The sequence below is a fragment of the Erpetoichthys calabaricus genome, chromosome 1, assembly GCF_900747795.2.
Source record: "Erpetoichthys calabaricus chromosome 1, fErpCal1.3, whole genome shotgun sequence".
NCBI lineage: Eukaryota > Metazoa > Chordata > Cladistia > Polypteriformes > Polypteridae > Erpetoichthys > Erpetoichthys calabaricus.
This window is the reverse complement of record NC_041394.2, coordinates 278,888,190-278,909,994: the sequence shown is the minus strand read 5'-3', so window position 1 is coordinate 278,909,994 and position 21,805 is coordinate 278,888,190. Positions and strand designations below refer to the sequence as shown.

General features: G+C 37.1%; 1 protein-coding gene across 4 annotated transcripts in view; it reads right to left on the bottom strand.

Annotated features, from left to right (window-relative positions):
- The window catches only part of itpr2 (inositol 1,4,5-trisphosphate receptor, type 2), a 1,448,083-nt gene that overhangs the window by 924,553 nt on the left and 501,725 nt on the right, over positions 1 to 21,805 (bottom strand). For 3 of the 4 annotated variants that reach the window (XR_007935422.1, XM_051929945.1, XM_051929947.1), the window contains 4 exons: positions 19,534 to 19,626; positions 17,569 to 17,702; positions 13,262 to 13,427; positions 12,115 to 12,275 (listed from right to left, as the gene is read on the bottom strand). Coding sequence is in view for 3 of the 4 variants with exons in the window: in XM_051929945.1 (XP_051785905.1) it covers positions 12,115 to 12,275; positions 13,262 to 13,427; positions 17,569 to 17,702; positions 19,534 to 19,626 (554 nt within the window). In the remaining variant the exon portion in view is untranslated. Of the gene's footprint in view, positions 1 to 12,114; positions 12,276 to 13,261; positions 13,428 to 15,934; positions 16,015 to 17,568; positions 17,703 to 19,533; positions 19,627 to 21,805 lie in introns of those variants that run through there. The other variant, XM_051929951.1, reaches the window with a different exon arrangement.

Below are 21,805 nucleotides of genomic sequence, written 5' to 3'. Positions count from 1 at the left end.
GGTCCCGTCACTTGAGCCGTATCATTTTGTACCTGTGATCGTGAATTCATTACTTGTTTGTTCTTCAGCGTTAGATATATGGATAAGTAATAAGGAGGATCGCACTCACTGTTAATATGGAGCCTTTTCTGTGGTTAAACGGTTAATAGTGGATCAGTATAATGAGATCGACCTATGCTGCCTAATTTGAATGTGTTCAGATGACGTATGTTTAATACGGACGGTTCGTTTAGTAATGGGCAGGGTTGCCACCCGTCCTGTAAAATACGGAATCGTCCCGTATTTGAGAATGAAATTGCGCGTCCCGTTTTGAATCAATACGGGATGGGTTTTGTCCCGTATTTTTTTTATCATTTTTTTTAAAACAGCGTCTCATGCAAATCATCTCACACGCATTTTATGAAGATGCCTCCTTTCCTACTTTTGATTGGGTAATACTTGATGTCATCGTTAGTTTGATTGGTCATTTTAACTGTCCAGTGAGGAGGGCGGGTCTTTTAAGTAGAGTCTGCAAAGTGTTGGCACTGGGATGTGGCCCCCGCTGCAGTATACGTCCCTTATTTTTTTGTATTAAAAGTGGTAACCCTAGTGGGGCTTTGTGTCTCATTTCTTATTTATGTTAGTGTGGTCGTGGGTCCGAATCCTCCTTTTTGTGTATGTTTCGTGTGCTATGTCCGTAGTCTGTACCGTTTTGTGTCCAATGGGTTTGTGTGGCGCTCGCGTCTGACTTCTTTTTTTTTTGTGTGCTAGGGACGCGTTGCCTCACTTTTTTATCTCTGTTAGTGAAGGGGGTGTTTGTTTGTAGTGGGTCTGAATCCTCTTCTTTGTGTGCGTAGCGTTTCGTGTGCTATGTGGCGCTTGCGTCTGACTCCTTTCTTTTTGGTGTTCTAGGGGCGCGTCGCCTCATTTCTTATTTCAGTTACTGCAGGGGGGCTTTGTGTGTCGTGGGTCTCAATTCTCTTCTTTGTGTGTGTTTCGTTTCGTGTGCCATGTGCTTCGTGCACACAGCGCCGGCGTCTGATTCCTTTTTTCTGTGTGCTATGGGCGCCTCATTTCTAATTTTACGTTGCTTTCCATCCGGTTTCCGTTGCTTGGAAGGGGGGGGTTTGTGGAGGCGCCTGCGCAGTACGTCTTTTGCATCCACGGTCCATGGCCGGATGTCCCTGCGTCCATCCGGTTTACCATTCTCGGTTAGTAATATGGATAATAGCAGTGATGGTTTACAGTAGTTAAAGAAGGGATTCTCAAAACCAAGTGCCAAACAGCACATGTTGCATATTACAATTTTTCTGTCCATTTGTGTGTTCTATACTATGTGAAAATAATTAAATAATGTTTTAGCAAATTGTAAACGAGAAAACTGATAAAAATCACTATTAATGTCATAATAATTCATTAAAGTTTTATCAAATTGTAAAGGAGTAAACTGACAAAAAGCCTCATGTGTCAAGAGTAAACCTATGTTATTTAGTAAAACAGTCAAGTAACCAATATAACCAACCATTAATGGAACTGAAAAGTATTATAAAACACAGGCAGCTTCTCTAGCTTACACAACCATACTCTTGTTATACAATTTTCAATGTAGTGAGAAGTCAAGCAAAATGTAGTAAGTTACAGTATTATGTAATAGACAAATTTATTTGAAAATGTTACCTTTATCAGGGCACATATACCCATCTACCAAAACAAAAGAATTTGAAATATAGTCTCCTACGGCAAAACCTCTTCTACTTTTCACATTCATTATAGCACAGGATGTAAATTTAGTGCTGTGGTTGGAAGCAGAATGTCAAGGAGTAAGATGAACTAAAATAATCTGAGACATTAAAAATATTTTTTCAGCTACTGCACAAATATATGTAAATCATTTTCTTAAACTAAACCTAGATGTTTAACAATGCATATGCTAACATAGCAGTCAATGATGATGTAGACGACAACGCACAGTCACCACTTGGCAAGCTATATCTGTACCTGTATTATTGTGAAACTGTATGTTGGTAGAATCAGCTACAAACATAATTATCAGTGTTACAAAGAATCCTAAAAACGACAGTTTTACATCCAATAAGAAAGATAAATAGGAAAATTGGACAAACTGTACATATTTTTAATTGTTGATGAGAAAGCACTCAACTTGTTGTATGTCAAGTCCCTTGGGTCTAAGTCATTCCCATATAGAACATTTTCATTTACAACAAACACAAAGTGACAAATTACATGAAAAAAAAAATCAATAAATGTGTGGATTTCATTTGTCGAGATCAGAGTATTAGACTGTATGTCATGATCTCAATCAAAGATTTTACTTGTTATTTACAACTTGGTTCATTCAAATATATGTAATTATTTCTTTATTTATCAATATAAAAGGTTGAAGAATAAAAACAAGCCAGTACTGTTTTACATAAAACACCACTTGGTGTCCTGAAAAATTTGTAAAATAAATAAATAAATAAATAATACTAATAATAATAATAACAACAACAACATCAGGCTCAACTTCTCACAATACTAGGAACTTTTTCTAAAAATAGTAAAACCATTAATAAAATCTCAGAAGAAACTTCACATTTTCAAATATAAAAGTGATTGCATAAGAAGAACTACAATATAAAATAAAATATATAAATACTAGCCGATGCTCGCCGTAGCATACGGCGGTGTAAGAATAGGAACAGAAAATGGTGAGAAAGGAATTCAGAAATCAAGAAGATAATATACTAATAATAAAGATAATAAATACTTCTTGAAAGACGCAGTTATGCATAGGTGTTTTGGTGGAGAAGACAGATAATGAGTCGAAAGATCTAACCCTAGAAAAAGCCACGTAATAAAATATATAAATACTGTGGCTGAAGGTTGTTGTAGGTTAATGCAAATCATTGCAAACGTTTGTCCTTGGGACTTGTTTATAGTCATGGAGAAGGCGAGTCTGAGTGGGAATTGTGTGCGTTTAAATTTAAAAGGGAGGTTGGTGTCGGAAGGAAGGAGAAAGATTCTGGGAATGAAGATTGTTTCAGAATTTTGGATAGCAATCAGTTTGCACTCAATAATATTTGTATGTATTTGGGTAACGATGAGTCTTGCTCCATTGCAAAGACCTTTTGATGGCATAATATTTCGGAGGAGCATAACTACAGCTCCCAGCTTCAGATGAAGGATATGGGGAGGCATGCCAGTTGGTATGAGGGTGTGTAAAAACTCCTGCGGGTACGTTAGTTGATCATTAGGATCGTCACTGACTACTGTATCTACACTCTTGAAGGTCACTTTTTCACCTTGTATAAGATCAAGAACTTTGTTGTTAATATGTAGAGAATCGTCGTTTGTGACGTTCAGTATTGGTCTTGTAGCAAGTTCTTGGGGAGTCACAGTCGAGAAATTAATATCACCGTAAAGTTGAGCAACTGGGTCTTGTTGTTGTGGTAAACATTGAGAAGGTAGTTCTGCCGTGTCTCTAGTTTTACCATCCCGAACTTGAAGAAGCCATTGAACAAATTGAGTTCCTCTTTCGAGGGCTTTCATATTTTTTGTGAGTTTTAGGACTTTCATTTCATTCCACAGCCTGCGTTTGTTCATGGAAGAGGCAACGGTGAGGGCTCAAGAACTGCGGAAGATAACAGGCAGTATTTGGCGGAAATTATGGATACTGTCGTTCATTTTCTAACAAAGGCTTAGGAAACAACTGTCGCAGTATAATGAAAATAGGAAGGAGTGAAACAAATAGCAAGGAGCGAAACCAATGCCAATAGTCGACAGAGTACTTCCCTGTAGCAGGCTATGGAAAAGACTCCCAGGTGCACATATGGCTGAAGTGAAAGGTCACGCGGTCAGGCTAGATATAGGGCGGTGACGTGACACCAATGGGGTCATGACAGAGGAGTGGGGAACACGGTAGGCTGAAGGAGGAATACTAATCAAGAAAAGTGGTGTGGGGGTATATGGGAGGCCTCAGGCAGCGTGGAGAAGGATTTGGAAGAGCAGGAATAGGAATTGAGAAATGCTGTGTCGGCTGCGTGTGGGCGGAACCGGTTTTGAAGAGGAGCCGCAGGCAGCGTGAGGAAGGGTTTCGTAGAGGATGAATAGGAATCGAGAAATGCTGTGTAGGCTGCGTGTGGGTGGGACCGGTTTTGAAGAGGAGCCGCAGGCAGCGTGGGGAAGGGTTTGGAAGAGGACGAATAGCAATCGAGAAATGCCGTGTCGGCTGTTCGGGTGGGACTGGAGTTTGTCCAATAATGTGAACACACAAATCAAACTCCAGCCACAATATTCACCTTCAATCTAAGTTGTAACATTCACCCCTCTCTCCATATGGCTCTGTTTTACTTTTCAAGGAGCTCTTTGCACCCCCTTTTCATTCACGTTCAGAAATTCACATATTCTGGTAAATGAAGTATTCTGCATTTGGACTGCATGTAACACACACTTTATGGTGTGCACTGCTTTTCATAATCCTTTATAAGTAAGCCTAACTATAGTGTCCCAAATTGAGATTTTTTTTACAACAAAGCATGCACTTTATCATTCCTGCACAATGACAATATGGCCAATGATATAACTCAGAAGAAGACTTAGAAAAGTGTTTGCATTCAAAAAGTCTTGTCTACAATATCAAAATTATCAAATAATGTAAGTAAATGTAAGGTACTGCATATAGGAAGTAGAAATGTTAAATTTGAACACACAATGGGAGATCTGAAAGTACTCCTTACAAGAAGGACCAATAGGTCATAGTGGACCTGTAACCGTCTACACCATGACAGAGTACAGAAACAATCAAAAAGGCTAATAAGATGTTAGGTTATATAACATCAAGACAAGGGAGGTTGATTTCTTTTTTACTCACCTGTATTAAAAAGCATTAACATAAAAAATTCTATAAATGAGCTTAATTTAAGCAATTTAAAGAAATGACATTAATCATAGCAAACCCTAAGATCAGCTTTTTTTGAGATAGTATTAACACATACTATCAGGAGTATTTATAAATGTACAAAAAAATTGTATAAAGGAAGACTGATTTAGACCCCTTGTCTGCCTGGTCGGAAAGGTTCAAAGTGTAGCATAGTTCAGTTGGTTTCTATTAATGGGACAGACATCCTGTTTGCCACCAGTTCTGACATCATCTGAGAGTTGTGTGGGCATAAACAGCATGAAAACTAGTGTGTGTTTGGTTTCACCCAAAATAAACACTGATTTCTTTATAAAAAAAAAATCAGATTTTTTGGCCTTGTGTTTAAACCAAACCTTCTCTACCATCAATTTAAAATAGTGATTCTGCAGTTTTTTTTTAAATTAACTTTGTCATTCTGATTTTGTCACACTCCTCAGCCTCCCTGGAAAAGTCTATTCGGGGGTTCTGGAGAGGAGGGTCCGTCGGATAGTCGAACCTTGGATTCAGGAGGAACAGTGTGGTTTTCGTCCTGGTCGCGGAACAGTGGACCAGCTCTACACCCTTAGAGTCCTGGAGGGTGCATAGGAGTTCGCCCAACCAGTCTACATGTGTTTTGTGGGCGTTCGACCGTGTCCCTCGGGGAATCCTGTGGGGGGTGCTCCGGGAGTATGGGGTACCGGGCCCCCTGATAAGGGCTGTTCGGTCCTTGTACAACCGGTGTCAGAGCTTGGTCTGCATTGCTGGCAGTAAGTCAAACCCATTTCCAGTGAGAGTTGGACTCTGCCTGGGCTGCCCTTTGTCACCGATTCTGTTCATAACTTTTATGGACAGAATTTCTAGGCACAGCCAGGGTGTTGAGGGGGTCCGGTTTGGTGGACTCAGGATTGGGTCACTGCTTTTTGCAGATGATGTTGCCCTGTTTGCTTCATCAGGCCGTGATCGTCAGCTCTCTCTGGATCGGTTTGCAGCTGAGTGTGAAGTGGCTGGGATGGGAATCAGCACCTCCAAATCCGAGACCATGGTCCTCAGCCGGAAAAGGGTGAAGTGCCCTCTCAGGGTTGGGAGCGAGATCCTGCCTCAAGTGGAGGAGTTCAAGTATCTCGGGGTCTTGTTCACGAGTGAGGGAAGAATGGAGTGTGAGATTGACAGGCGGATCGGTGTGGCGTCCGCAGTGATGCGGGCTCTACATCGGTCTATCGTGGTGAAAAAGGAGCTGAGCCGTAAGGCAAAGCTCTCAATTTACCAGTCGACCTATGTTCCTACCCTCACCTATGGTCATGAGCTATGGGTAGTGACCGAAAGAACAAGATTGGGAATACAAGCGGCTGAAATGAGTTTCCTCCACAGGGTGTCTGGGCTCTCCCTTAAAGATAGGGTGAGAAGCTCAGTCATCCGGGAGGGGCTCAGAGTAGAGCCGCTGCTCATCGAGAGGAGTCAGATGAGGTGGCTCGGGCATCTGATCAGGATGCCTCCTGGACGCCTCCCTGGTGAGGTGTTCCAGGCACTTCCAACCGGGAGGAGGCCCCGGGGAAGACCCAGGACACGCTGGAGGGACTATGTCTCCCGGCTGGCCTGGGAACGCCTTGGGATTACCCAGGAAGAGCTAGAAGAAGTGGCCGGGGAGAGGGAAGTCTGGGTATCTCTGCTCAAGCTGCTGCCCCCGTGACCTGACCTCAGATAAGCGGAAGAGGATGGATGGATGGATTCTAACTTTAACAGAGTAGCAAATCCTCAGTGTCAAAGTTGCAATTGTATGAAAAACTGTACAAAAATAAGGCTGAAAAGCTGAACTGTTTATTTCTAATTGCAGTAGTAATACTTTGTCATATAAATAAGCAATTTTACTTTAACTCAAGGCTTAAAAAATGATAACATTAAAGATAGCTGTTAAGACTAAATGTTTTTTATTTTGCGCTGTTATATGTATAAGATAAATAAGAGAACAAATTTAAAGACTAATATTTAAAAAATATATACATTTCGTTGCCTCCCCATCTGCAGAATAAAATTATACAAATTACATTGTGGAACTGAATCAGACTAATTTAATTGTTCAGCTTATACATTTACATGTCCATGTGTAAAACACAGGTTTTGATGAGAATCAGCCATGCAAACTAACATAGCTTTTATTAACTCTTTGAGGGCTGAATATTTTTTCCAAAAAACATAGTTTCTGAAAAGCAATGGTTTCACATAGAAATCAACATAAAACATCTGTTGCTGCATGCTGTGGCTGCCAGTTTGCCAAGAATGTGCGGCAGGCTTGCTGTCAGGCTGTCTTCGCGTGGCTGGGGCAGTAGCAGCACCGGTCATGGTCGCTGTGCTTTGCAATCTGGTTTCTACCTCTTATCATTGTTAAGTGACAGTCCTCCTGGCAAACATTGTCGTAGGTGTGTAAGCTAGGAAAAACCTGTTCAGCACCACGGTTAGCTGGGTTGGTTTTGTCACAGTTTACAGTTGATTATCAACTCCTCCTTTTGACAAAAGTCGACATCAGCCCTGAAAGAGTTAATTACTACTTACCAAACTTTTTCAAAATTTATCAAGTCAAGATTCACTACTTTCTATTACATTACTTGGTAACTTATTCCATGTACCCATAGCTCTCTGCATGAAGAAATTGTTCCTAAAATTTGTGTGTAATTTACCCATAACCAGAATCTTTCTTTGCTCTTAGGTACTTAATGAATCATTGACATCCACATTACTAATTGCATTAAGAATTTTAAACATTTCAATAATATAACAGTATTCTGTCTACTTAAACTGAATAAAACAGCTTGTTTCTGAAATTTCAGTAGTTTTTAAATATTAAGCTTTAAATACACACATTTACAGAAGATTCCACACAAGTAAGGTATACAGTTCAGGCGAACCCTCTGGAACATCTCTTGCAGCATAAATATTATATGAACAGGATATGAAAAGTGGTAACCATTTTTCTACAAGAATGCAAGTCATTCAATACTGAATTCAAGCATGCTTAGCCTTTATTTGTGTATGTGTTTAAAATTAACAAGTTAATTATATGCAAGGTCTTTCTCATAACAAAATGTACAATTCCTCAGCTATTAAATTGTAATTAAAAGGACATGTAATTAAATATCATATTTGACCAGCATGGGTGGGTAAGTAGGTGAAGGGGTTTGTTGGGTAACATCATTAACTCTGTAGAAAAAAACCTACTGAAGCAATTTTCGTTTTTGTTAATCAAAAACCAAATGGATTCTACCATATCTGTATAAAGTTTTATTTCGATTCCGTGAATCATTGTTTTCCCAAAATATGTTCACTGATTCCTAAAACATAATTCTATGACAAAGTTGAAATTTTTGCTCTTATCACAATATTTTCCCTCTACTGTAACATATAACTGAAGAACTGTATATGTATTTGTCACTACTATATATTGTAAAATGTACTGCAGCAATTTTGCAGAGAGTCAGTAGGCATTGACAGGCCCAGAACTTTCAATCAGATTTACTTATTTGTTTTTAAACAGTCAAGTCCCAGTTTTACTTTCAAAGTCAGATGTCATTCTACTTTTGCTTGTACTTCCTCTAGCAGTTCCTGATGTCCATGAAACTGGTCTCTCTTAAAGCTTTTCAGTTGCCTATTTTCTATAAAGAGTAACTGCCCCCTGTGGGAAGAAAAAATTGCCACCAGCCAAACTTCCTGATCCCTGGAATACGTAACCTCAATTCCTGACCAACTGCAACATCTACCACTGTCAAACAGAAGCCAGTGGTAATGAGGTGAAAGAAAATTAGAATAATGAACGGCTTGAAGTGCAATTAAATGCTGTGCTTTGTATGGCTGGAATGGTCAAATGATCTGCTTGACTCTCAGCATGCCATACTACTGCCTTTATCCTGGCAGTATATAATTGGCATTTAGTGGTCATGCCAGATGTTTAAATATTAAAAAAAAAAAAAACAAGTTAAAAAAAAGATCAAATATTTTTTAGCATTCTTTTCTGTATTTAAATAAAACTACATTAAAGAGTACTTAGTTGTAAATTAGAGTGTAAACAGAGAATAGTAACTGTAGACTGAAATTATGAAACAGTATACGAAAGCTACTATATGTAGACCAATGTATACCACATTAATAGATTAAAAAAAATTAATCACTCTTGAACTTTAATTGAACAATATTAAACTAAACAATTAAGTAAATGAGAATAATTATACCTAATGTTAATAAAGTTATCTATCTATCTATCTATCTATCTATCTATCTATCTATCTATCTATCTATCTATCTATCTATCTATCTATCTATCTATCTATCTAATATGATTAGTAATGCAATTATGGACTTCCTGAATAACTAAATGAGAGAATAAGTTTGCATTTTAACATATCATTCATTACATACATTTTGAAAATGTAGCTGTTTTCATAGATCACATTCACGGATGAACACACAAGCAATGACTAAAGCACTTCCCGGGTTTAACTCGGGACAGATGCTCTTCTCACAGTTGTTCCTCTAACTTTTCTAGCCTTACTATTTTTTGAATACGGCTTTGAATTTACAGTAGCAGTATTTACATGATCTAATTACTTTTCATGCCTACCTACAGACTCTTGCAAAAAGACCTCATCAGTTACACAGTTAATTCTGGCTGTAAACTTGTGAGCACTCTGTTATGGTGAAGCATGACAAGCAGTAGGGGTGGTAGGAGATGCACACACACACAGCTTCCTCGGGCTACAGATATAATAACTTCAAAATGACCCTTTCGTTTCCTTTGCCTGACCACGTGTAAAGGGGGAAGCTGATATGCTTTGACTACTGGACGGAAACCACTTCAATGGGTACTGAAAGGTGTTAAAGCATGTTTGCTGAATGACTGTACTTGGGTCTCATATATGCTAATCATTTTTCATAAAGGCTGTATTATATTCATAAGTTAAAACAGACATTTTCAGAGTCAAGCAGAAATCAAGTGCTTGTTTATTTGAACTTTTTTTTTTTTTTTTTTGGACTCATTGCAAACTCTGGCAGAAAACCTCCATCTACTGTATTGTAATTCATGCAATTCAAATTTGCTTCTGTTTCTCCTTTAGTTGTCATCATGTCCTAAGAAGAGTTGACTCAGGGCTGAATGTGCTTGCATTCTCTTACTTAACCCAGGGAATGTCGTCTCTGGGCTACAGATAAACAGTTGCCTAAATTTATGTCAAGTGAAGGCATTTTGAAAGCGTTCACACTTGTCAAAATGTGGTCAAGTACCTTGAACTAATCCAAAATGTAAGAGGGTTCTAAATATTTGGAATCCTGTGATCCACAGGAAAAATACTGATATAAATATTTTAAGCATCTAACCAACACTCCTTAACAACAAATATTATATGTAATTCTTTAGTAATGTTTAGTCTTTTCATTGTCTCAATTACTAGTTAGCATCCCACGTCAAATTTCCAAAGTGATAATCTGATAGGTATGCCTGAGACCCAAGTAACAAATAAAAATTTCTAACACAACCTTAGCATTATTTACCTCACTTAATCGTTTTGTTACTTTGCTTTCATTTGTTTAAATATTAAGTATGTTATATTAGTTTTAAGTTTTTAAAATGCATAATATTAGTCAAAAGCACATTCCATTGTCCATGAATTTACAACAGAAATGTTAAGAAAAGAATTCACTGCACAGATGCCATATACTGTTTTTTTGCAGAATCTAACCTGTGAGTTATACTTTTTTTGCAGTTAATGGGAGGGGCATGCGGATTATATAAGGATGCAGGTTATCTAATTATTTGTAAACACAATCCTTGTTCTCTCTACAATGAATGATTACTGGATAGTGTCCACAAGACCCTACTTTATTCTGTACAGGTCCACAATCTGTTATCCACTTCTCAAAATCAAAAAAGCTCTTCAAAACGAAAGTTTTTATTACTCTTGTCTTCACACTGATACCTTTTCACACCTCAACAATAAGGAGATGTTTCCAATGATTATTGTTGTTGCCAGTTTTCGAAAGAATCAACTGGCAACAGCCTGCTCTAAAACCTGTTGAGTGTCCTACAATAAGGTAAATAAATAATTACAATCAAAATCATAGTACTGGAAATTCTGACAAATCTTGCAGTTGACTGAAATTGAAATGCTTTTTTGAATAAAACAGAAAAGCCATCATACTGTTCATTGCAATATTTGCTGCTGCTAGTTTGTGGTGATCCCCCAAAACATATTACAAAAATTTAATTTAAAGATATCACAGTGATTTTATTTTTTGTTAGACTGGGTCTAGTGGGTTTAGGATGCGGAAAGCAATCATGTGAAGTGGATGTGTGCATATGAATGCAAACCACTGCATATGCATTGGATAGTCTAAGGAGTGCTTGTTTTTTTGTTTAGAAATGTTAAATTACAGTTAAAGTCTACAAATGAAATCAACAATCCCTTATGCAATCTGCACATTAATTTAACACTGGTGATTCTTGTGACAAAAAAATGAAAATCATTTTACTTTTTACTCACATTTAATGTTGTTCTGTAACTTGTCTTTCTGTTGCAGAAACATTGTTCAATCCCTTCAATACACTGTGATATAGCTTGAAGTTCCAGCTGCTGTACCCACTTACATGGTTTGATTGAAGTACATTTGCTCTGTCCTACAGTGCCCTACTACTTGTGCATTCTCTCATCATCGAAAAATAAACAGCAAAGTACAACTCATAATTCACAAAACTAATTCAGTGGGAGCTGAGTTGTTATATTTGGGTACGTTTGACGTTGACAGAAAAATAAGAAAACATTTTTTTCCATGTACACATCTTCAGAACTCCATTTGCAAAACCTTATTGCAATAAAGCTTGAAGGCAGTCTTGTCTTTCCACAGATTACTTTAGAACGGTATGATGTAGTAGAAGCATTCCACGTCATATATAATATGCACTGTATGATTTTTTAAATGGTTTTCTTATTAGTATTTTTTGGTTTGTCTTGTGCAGTGTTCTTTAATAGACAAATGTGTTGAAAAGAAGGTTTCACTGTTTGTACAAGTTGACATAATCCAGTATTTTACATAAGAAAGGTATATAAAGCCACCAGTGATTACTAAAACACACTAAAGGCAGTCTTTAATGATTATTGCTTTTATTCTGCAATTATGTATTTTTTGCACCATGGTTTAGATTATTATTTAAATTGTTTTTTTTTTTCTTTAAAAGTACTATATGGAGAGTGACTTACTTTGATCATCTCAGCAACATAACTTTCAGGTCCAGTATATTCTGTTGGATCTTTAACTTTAACAAGAACTATGAAGTATAGATAATGCCACATATTATGCTCAAGTTTGATGTGCTCCTCAAAAGACACTGTCTTGTTGTCAAATTTGTCTCTTTCTAGTCCTACAAATAAAAGACACAGTAAAATAATAATTTAACAAAAGAATTCAGTGGTTTGTGAGGCAACAATGCATGGAAGCTAGAATAATAAAATTATCTGAAACTTAGTTGAAGAGATATATTTCACAAGAAAAGCTTAATATACCGGAAAGTCACACGTAACATTTACTGAGGCCAATGCAGTAAGAAAAATGTCAATAATTTAAAGTTTGAAGAGAAGTGTGGAAAATCTCTTGGTAGATTTTATTTATTATTGTATTTGGAAATAGTAAGAATAAATGATCCACTTTACTATGTGCAGAGTATTAAATGACATGTGGCACTAATTACACATATATCCTTCCATTTCCTGAACCCACTTAATCCAAGTGTAGGGTAAGCAGGGAGCCCCCACAGCAGCACTGGGTGCAAAGTAAGAAACAACTCTAATCAGGCACACAGGTCACCAATTCATCATGGAGCACACTAACCAACACAGGGCCTATTTAGAAGCACCAAAAAAACTTACATGCACATCTTTTGGCTTTGGGAACAAAACTGATGTACACAGAGAAAACCACACGTAGAGATTAGGACAGCTTTAATTTTTGTAAGGTATAGTCTAAAACAAAAACTTTTTCTGAAATTTCCATCTATCTATTTAACTTTCTTCAGAGAATTTTCTTGGTCGCCTGCACCAGAAACAATGTACGGAAGACTGGAATCATACATGGACAAAATGCTTGTGAAACAAAGGTCATATAACCTCATACTGTATGCATTTATATTGGCCAATAAATCTAAAAGTAAATCTTTGGATCACCAAAGGAAACCAAGAAATCCTTTGTGCACATGGGAACAGTATGTTAACATCACACAGATGGTACCCAGCTGGGGTTCTATTGGTGTGAAACAGCAACTTTATCTATTCCTCCAGAGTGCCATGTTTAACTCCAACTGTAAACTTAAAATGAATTCAAGGAATAGTTCAAGTATTTCTAGATGCTTACCACAGATAAAACAAGTGGTCTTCAAAATTTCTTCTTTTCTTTGCTTTTCACTTCTCAAATCAGCAAAAGTGTCAATAATAACACCAAAGATAAGGTTAAGCACAATAATTATAACAATGAAGAAAAACAGTAGGTCATAAACAACACGGGCAGCAAACAGTGGTTCCTGAAAAAATAAGGAAAAGAAACGAAATAAAAATGAACGGCACTAAGAATTCCATGACTAGTCCAGACCACTTTAATGAATTTACACAATATAATGTCATGCCTCTTTTACATTTTATTTATTTGTACAAATTATGCTTGTAGACAGAATATGCTTCAACAAACCACAATAGAAGTTTCTCCATGAAGTTAATACTTTAACTTTATTATTGTATCCCTATCAGAAAATGCAGATTGATTGATGTAGGAACAGATATAAACATAATCACAGTTGCAGAACAGCAAAATATACAGTAGATTTCATTGCTCAAAGCAAGTCTACTATGGTGACCTACCTGCTACCACAACTTTACAGATTAGCATAATGTGGAAGACTTGTAGCCCGTATCTATTAAAGAAACACTGGTTTTCAGAAACCTTATTAATAATAATAAACTAATAATAATAATAATAATTCATTACATTTATATAGCGCTTTTCTCAATACTCAAAGCGCTAACCACACAGGGAGGAACCGGGAAGCGAACCCACAGTCTTCCACAGTCTCCTTACTGCAAAGCAGCAGCACTACCACTGCGCCACCAGCAAGATACCTGCTTTCTTGAAGTGCATCTCAAACCTGATTGTAAATTGTTTACTAAGCATCTTGATGACATTTGTAAGAAGATGGAATATGAGCTAAAATACAGTGGTGTGAAAAACTATTTGCCCCCTTCCTGATTTCTTATTCTTTTGCATGTTTGTCACACAAAATGTTTCTGATCATCAAACACATTTAACCATTAGTCAAATATAACACAAGTAAACACAAAATGCAGTTTGTAAATGGTGGTTTTTATTATTTAGGGAGAAAAAAAAATCCAAACCTATATGGCCCTGTGTGAAAAAGTAATTGCCCCCTGAACCTAATAACTGGTTGGGCCACCCTTAGCAGCAATAACTGCAATCAAGCGTTTGCGATAACTTGCAATGAGTCTTTTACAGCGCTCTGGAGGAATTTTGGCCCACTCATCTTTGCAAAATTGTTGTAATTCAGCTTTATTTGAGGGTTTTCTAGCATGAACCGCCTTTTTAAGGTCATGCCATAGCATCTCAATTGGATTCAGGTCAGGACTTTGACTAGCCCACTCCAAAGTCTTCATTTTGTTTTTCTTCAGCCATTCAGAGGTGGATTTGCTGGTGTGTTTTGGGTCATTGTCCTGTTGCAGCACCCAAGATCGCTTCAGCTTGAGTTGACGAACAGATGGCCGGACATTCTCCTTCAGGATTTTTTGGTAGACAGTAGAATTCATGGTTCCATCTATCACAGCAAGCCTTCCAGGTCCTGAAGCAGCAAAACAACCCCAGACCATCACACTACCACCACCATATTTTACTGTTGGTATGATGTTCTTTTTCTGAAATGCTGTGTTCCTTTTACGCCAGATGTAACGGGACATTTGCCTTCCAAAAAGTTCAACTTTTGACTCATCAGTCCACAAGGTATTTTCCCAAAAGTCTTGGCAATCATTGAGATGTTTCTTAGCAAAATTGAGACGAGCCCTAATGTTCTTTTTGCTTAACAGTGGTTTGCGTCTTGGAAATCTGCCATGCAGGCCGTTTTTGCCCAGTCTCTTTCTTATGGTGGAGTCGTGAACACTGACCTTAATTGAGGCAAGTGAGGCCTGCAGTTCTTTAGACGTTGTCCTGGGGTCTTTTGTGACCTCTCGGATGAGTCGTCTCTGCGCTCTTGGGGTAATTTTGGTCGGCCGGCCACTCCTGGAAGGTTCACCACTGTTCCATGTTTTTGCCATTTGTGGATAATGGCTCTCACTGTGGTTCGCTGGAGTCCCAAAGCTTTAGAAATGGCTTTATAACCTTTACCAGACTGATAGATCTCAATTACTTCTGTTCTCATTTGTTCCTGAATTTCTTTGGATCTTGGCATGATGTCTAGCTTTTGAGGTGCTTTTGGTCTACTTCTCTGTGTCAGGCAGCTCCTATTTAAGTGATTTCTTGATTGAAACAGGTGTGGCAGTAATCAGGCCTGGGGGTGGCTACGGAAATTGAACTCAGGTGTGATACACCACAGTTAGGTTATTTTTTAACAAGGGGGAAATTACTTTTTCACACAGGGCCATGTAGGTTTGGATTTTTTTTCTCCCTAAATAATAAACACCATCATTTAAAAACTGCATTTTGTGTTTACTTGTGTTATATTTGACTAATGGTTAAATGTGTTTGATGATCAGAAACATTTTGTGTGACAAACATGCAAAAGAATAAGAAATCAGGAAGGGGGCAAATAGTTTTTCACACCACTGTATGTGGGGCATCTGTTGGTGAAGAGAGATTCACTGATCTTGACTTTGCCGAGGATGCTGTGATGTTTGCAGAGTCAATGGTGGCTCTGACTGGGGTTTTCGAGAGACTGAGTCTGAGAGTCTGGGCTTGTGAGTGTCCTGGGTAACAACCAAGATCCAGGCCTTTAATGACCTTGACCTCTTGGGCACAGCCATCAGCAGTGTTTTTTTCTGTGGAGACAGTGTCGACATTGTTGAGAGGTTGACTTATCTCTGCAGTGACATTCATGTCTCTGGTGACTCTTCCTGTGAAGTAAACAGACAGATTGGGAGAGCATTTCGGGGTGATTGGGGCGACGACCACAAGGTCACTGGAAGGGGGTTATGTGGCACTCCCAATATCTTTGCAAAAGGACGAAGGTCCAAATCTTTACAGTCCTGGTGCTTCCTGTTTTGCTATACGGTTGCGAGACACAGACGCTATCCAGTGACCTGAGGCAAAGACTGGACTCTTTTGGTACTATGACAGTTCGGAGAGTCCTTGGGAACCACTGGTTTAACTTTGTATCAAATGAGTGGTAGCTCATGGAGTCCCAAATGAGGCATATTACCTGCATTGTGAGGGAGCGTCAGTAGCAGCACTATGGTCATGTCACCCAGTTCCCCATGGGTGATCTGGCTTCCAGGATACATAATGTTGAAGACCTGAGCGGATTGACCAGATCAAGGGGACACCTGGCTGTGGCAGACAGATGGTCATTTCTGGAGGGTGGGACAAGGGGCTGCATGTCTGCCTGGGGTGTTTGCCAATGCTGGCGAGTGTGGCAATGTGTTGTACCAGTGCATGCTCTCCAACCTGAACCTGATTGTTGTTTATTGCTGTGTATTCTTGTTAAATGCTGGAGGACTCGCAGAATAAGATTTTCATTGTAATGAGTACATATGACAATAAAGTTGAAGTGTGGAATGCCTCAATCAATTTTTGGTGTCTGTGTACGATATAAGACACTATTCTCTTTTAACAGCCCTGATAACAGACTTCTCAGTTATGGAATCTTGGGCACACACCAAAGGGGAATTGTCTTTCAGATATTCATTTTGAAAAACTGCTTCTTATGAGATATAAAAAAAAGACTTCATGTGTATTAAAGAATAATTATGACTGCACAAGTGTCTGATATTTTTTGCATTGTTTTTACTTTTGTTATCCAAGTAAAACATCATTTGACAGCAAAACATATGAAAACTGTCGCATGATATACTTTAAATGTCAACTTTTTTTATAGTTATGTAAATGTTACAACAGTGTCAAATTAAAATTTGCTTTGTTTAATATATAAAAATGAGGGCACTTATATGTGCTCATTTAAGTCCAATAAATAAAAATACATGCATTTTGTTTACTTATAGGCTTGTGATTATATTGACAGCATACATAACTGCTATTATGTGCTTGTTAGTGAATGCATATTCAGTTCCAGATGTTTTATCGAATATTCAGTAAAATTTTAATGGATATGCTTGCTGAATAAAATAAGTTTCATATCTTAGGTACTAACAATAGTAATATAATATGCAATGTAATACATAGCTTAATAAAAAGTTATGTTTTTAAATACTTATTAATTTTATTAAGTAATATTTAATATAGTCTATTACTATATAAATGTCACCTACCAGACTCGTAAACATACCTTTAATAATTGTGTTATATATATTATTATTATTATATATTTATTTAATGAAACTCTGTAAAAAAAAAAAAAAAAAACAAGTTTCTGTCTGGGGACAAAAAGTTCTATCTATACTATGTTACATGTCATAAAAGGCCAAATAGGCAGAATCCCATAAGCCAATTACCTCCTTTGATGGTTTCCTTAGCACATCTCCTACACCCCCACCGTTTCGTAGACCATGATTTAATACTGTTATGATGCACATAAGCAAAGTGTCACAGACTCTCTCTTTGTCATCATGATCAACATCTTCATCACCTGAAAATGATGTAAAATAATTAAATTAAAAACAAAAAACCTAAATAAAACACACAAATATGCATACGGAAAAATTAAATATTTCACATTCAATACCACTTTACTGTCATTGTAATAAATTGTGTTTCCAAAACATTATCAATACATTAAATAATCATTCATCATATATTTCCTAAACCTGTTTTGTTCAAATCATTGTTGTGGTACTGATCCTATCTTGGAAGCATCAAGACACAAACTAACCCCATAGTGCTAGGCCATCTCAAGAATAGCTACACACTAGTTTTACACACACTCAGCCACATAGGGCTAATTTAAAGGAAGCATCTAAATAAAACAAAACAAAAAAACAAACAAAAAAAACCCATACAAGTACATGGGGAGAACGAGTGAATTAACATGGACAGAAGAGGAGTTGGTTCAAAAATCAGGTCACTTGTAACTGTGGCATTATTTGACAGTGATAACAAAAAGAAGAATTGCTAATCTTAAAATTAATATTGCAAATTCATCAGATAAATACGTTACAAGGTTAATTAAAATACTATAATTAGAAAGAGTATAAGCAAGTCACTTAATAGGCCAGTGTAACAGACTGGTCAAACACTTAAAGTGCAACTAATAAATATAAAAAAGTCCTTACAAAAAAGCTACAGTATTCTTAAATTGGCAAACTAGATGGTTTTGCCTTGTTTCCCACCCCTTCAGTACCTAACAGCTAATGCGTGGTGATCATACTGGTGCAAAATGGCTGCCATCGCATTATCCTTGTGGATGCTGCATATTGGTGGAGGCTGATGTGGCTCCCCAATCACTATGTAAAATGCCTCTGAATAGTGAGAAAAGCACTATATAAATGTAAAGAATTATTATTATTGCTCCACTGCAATTAAGTCCTTCCAGTTCTGCTTCTCTTCTTGATGGCTATTACTAGTGTTTGGTGTACTTTGGACTGGAAATGTCAAAGATAAAACAATTGTCATAGTGTTGCACTGATGCATTGCAAAGGGGCAGATCAACTAGCTGTCAAGGGACAGATGAAATCTTAGACTAAAATATTTGGAAATGTATGTGTTCCACTGTTGTAGATAAAACAGGTAAACAAACATTTCCTTGTAACTAATAAATGTCACAAGGGTAAAGCAGTTTGGTATTTTACAAGTGTAATTTCTTGGCCATGAAAAAATAAACCTCATCCTAATTGTGGTGATCGACCATTTATCAAAACTGGGCCATTTTCATTCATAATGACTTGTTTGGGTGTCTTCAACTTGGTCATTTTCAAAAGAAGCTGTTTTTCCTGCTCTGATTTTCAAAGAATTTTGGCAATTAAGTTATACTGTTTTTCTATGCAAAGTATTATGGAACTTGAGGAAGGCACATGTAGTTCTGCTGCTGGAAGGTGGTCGGTCTATAAAGAGAGAGGAGCTTGGCAGAGTTTAGAGAAGATCAAAATATGAAACTGATGGTGAGGTAAGGAAAATACTATGGATAAGATAAGAACTCAACTGCTTGTTTCTAATTAAAAGTGCAACAGCAAAAAAAAAAATCAACTTATCAATTATGCAGAAATTACTCTTAAGCAAAAAGATATAGTGCAATTCAGCAGCAAAAAAAATTTGTTCAAGAAAATCAACACTAGTAATGATACAAAAGTGAAATTCAAAATGAAAATCAGTGTTTTTTGTTAACTTTGTAAATAAAAGTGATTAATTAAATTGTTCTGTTGAAAGTGAAGCTTCACTGTGAGCTCCAATAGGCTTGACTGGTTTATTCAAGTGATTAAATGAATGCTGCACTTTTATAAAAATAACATTACTTTCATTCATACCTGAAGAGTGAACAGATAAAGTGGAAGTGCAGTTCTCCTTTGAGCACGAGTTCACCATCGAGCTTACGGTAGTTTTGAGAATATCTACTTTGCCTATGGAGAAAAAGAAAGATGAAACCCTGTGTTATCAAAGTACAGACAAGTTATAGCAGAGGTAAGGCAACAGATACAAACTGTAAATGTAATATAATGGCTGTAGGATTAGGTAATCATGAAGAACAAAAAAAAATTGGGTTTTGGGAAATTTGATCAAGGCAATCCAAAACATTTACTTGGAAATGTAAAACTGTCATGCAAAGGACTGTATGTACCCTACACATTTGCAGTATGAAAAAAAAAGACAGTAATCAATGGTTTTTACGTGTTCAACAATCAATGCAGGGAATACAGAAGAGAATGTGGTTATGTCAAGGAAATACTATATACTGCATAAAAATGCAAATAAAAAGACATTCATGATAATTTCAGCATTTATCTTAATCAATATTATCTAATTCAAGACAGAGAAGTGGTAAAGCTTACTACCTTGTTGTTATTCCTTTCCCTCTATTCTTTTCTGTGCTTTTTGTCTTTGGTGTTTAATTTAGAATATGTGAGTGTAGTTGAATGGAAGTTGGGAAATGGGCACGGAGGACATTGGATTTCAAGCAAGATAAGGATTACTGACAAAACAAGAGCCTAACTGTGAGCAACCCACGTAAAATTCAGACAGTGTACTTCTTGCCAGTTGTCCACTAGTGGTATAAGTAGGGGAAGATGAGAAGTTCTGAGAAACAATGAAAAAGTATTTCCTGAATTGATGGGTTCACAGGGGTAATCCCTATGTCATCTTCAGGATTACAATGCACAGTGTTCAGCATCAGTGAATATGACATGCTGTCTATCTGCTCTAGGTTTATTAGAAAAAGCTATCAAGACGATTGATTTGACAATTTGATTCAACAGTTTAAAGGAGCATGTTTAATACATTATTCATTACTGTAATAACAGTTTTCAAATGGATTGTTGCATTTTATTTGATTTTATTTTATAATGTCATGAAAAAATCTAAGCAAAATGATCTATGCATTTTTAATATCTGCTTTATTAAAATGAGTGGACATGAACAAGCAGTCTTATACTAATAACTTCTATGTCAAAAAACGGGAAATGGGAATGGTTTTCAAGATCATAGGGCTATATTTACTTTGCTCAGACTCGGTAAAATCACTCACAAGCTAAAAGCAGGTCACTTGTAGTATGTGGCCACTAATTAGTGACATGTTGGGGCTTATGGTCACCTTTCTTTGAAGAGTTTAAAACTCATCATGTGACTTCAAGATGATCAGTGATCTAAACAAATACATGTCAGGAGGGAAAGAAATAATGAAAATGAATAGATTTACATAAGATTAAAGATTAAACTTAGGCCATTGAGGTCTAATTGAACAGTGCTTGAAAAAATTAGTCTATAGCCTACACAGAATGTTCATAAAAGTTGCATTTTAAAAGCATATCATTACAGGTTGCCTCTTCTCTATCTGCTTGTATAGGTTGCCTCAGTCCAGCTTCTGTCTTGAGTTTGCCACAGCTGCACTAACTCTCTTAAACTAACAAAGTGGCTAAGCATGGTAAAAAAAATCTAAAGGTTTTATTATCTCTGTCTTTAAAGTTTTTAACAGATAAAATAATAATGTAAAGGATTACTTTGGTTTAGATCTTTATATATAATATGCTACCGTGGCTGCCCGCTTGTCTGTCCAGGATTTTAAACTACCTGTAGTTTGCTAACCGTTTGACCCACTGGCGGCTGTGCGGCACATGTGTACGGGTGCCATTCTCATCCCTACCACCTTCGCCATCACTTCCCATACCTCTTCATATTTTAAATCATTATTGAGGCAGAATGAAGAAAACATAGTAATTGCAACACTAACACTGACTTAATCAGTTTTAACGCAAAAAGATGCAGACGAAAGAAGAGAAGAAGCGGGTCGCTAGGGTGGAGAAAAGAAGAGCTGCTCAGGAAGCAGCAAGCGCATAAACCTCTGAGCAGACAAATGCTAAATGTACAGAGAAAGAGTAGGAAAACTATGAATGATCAAGTCAAGTGTATTCACTGCACGTTATCGTGCAGTACGCTGTTACTGGTTTATAGATAATCTTCAAAATGAGCTGCACATTCATAATTATTTAAAGGGCATTCATTAATAATGCACATATTACAGTAATTATTTTAATCAGTTTTGCCAAAATATTTTAAGTATTGCACATTTCTCCTTTTTCTCAATAA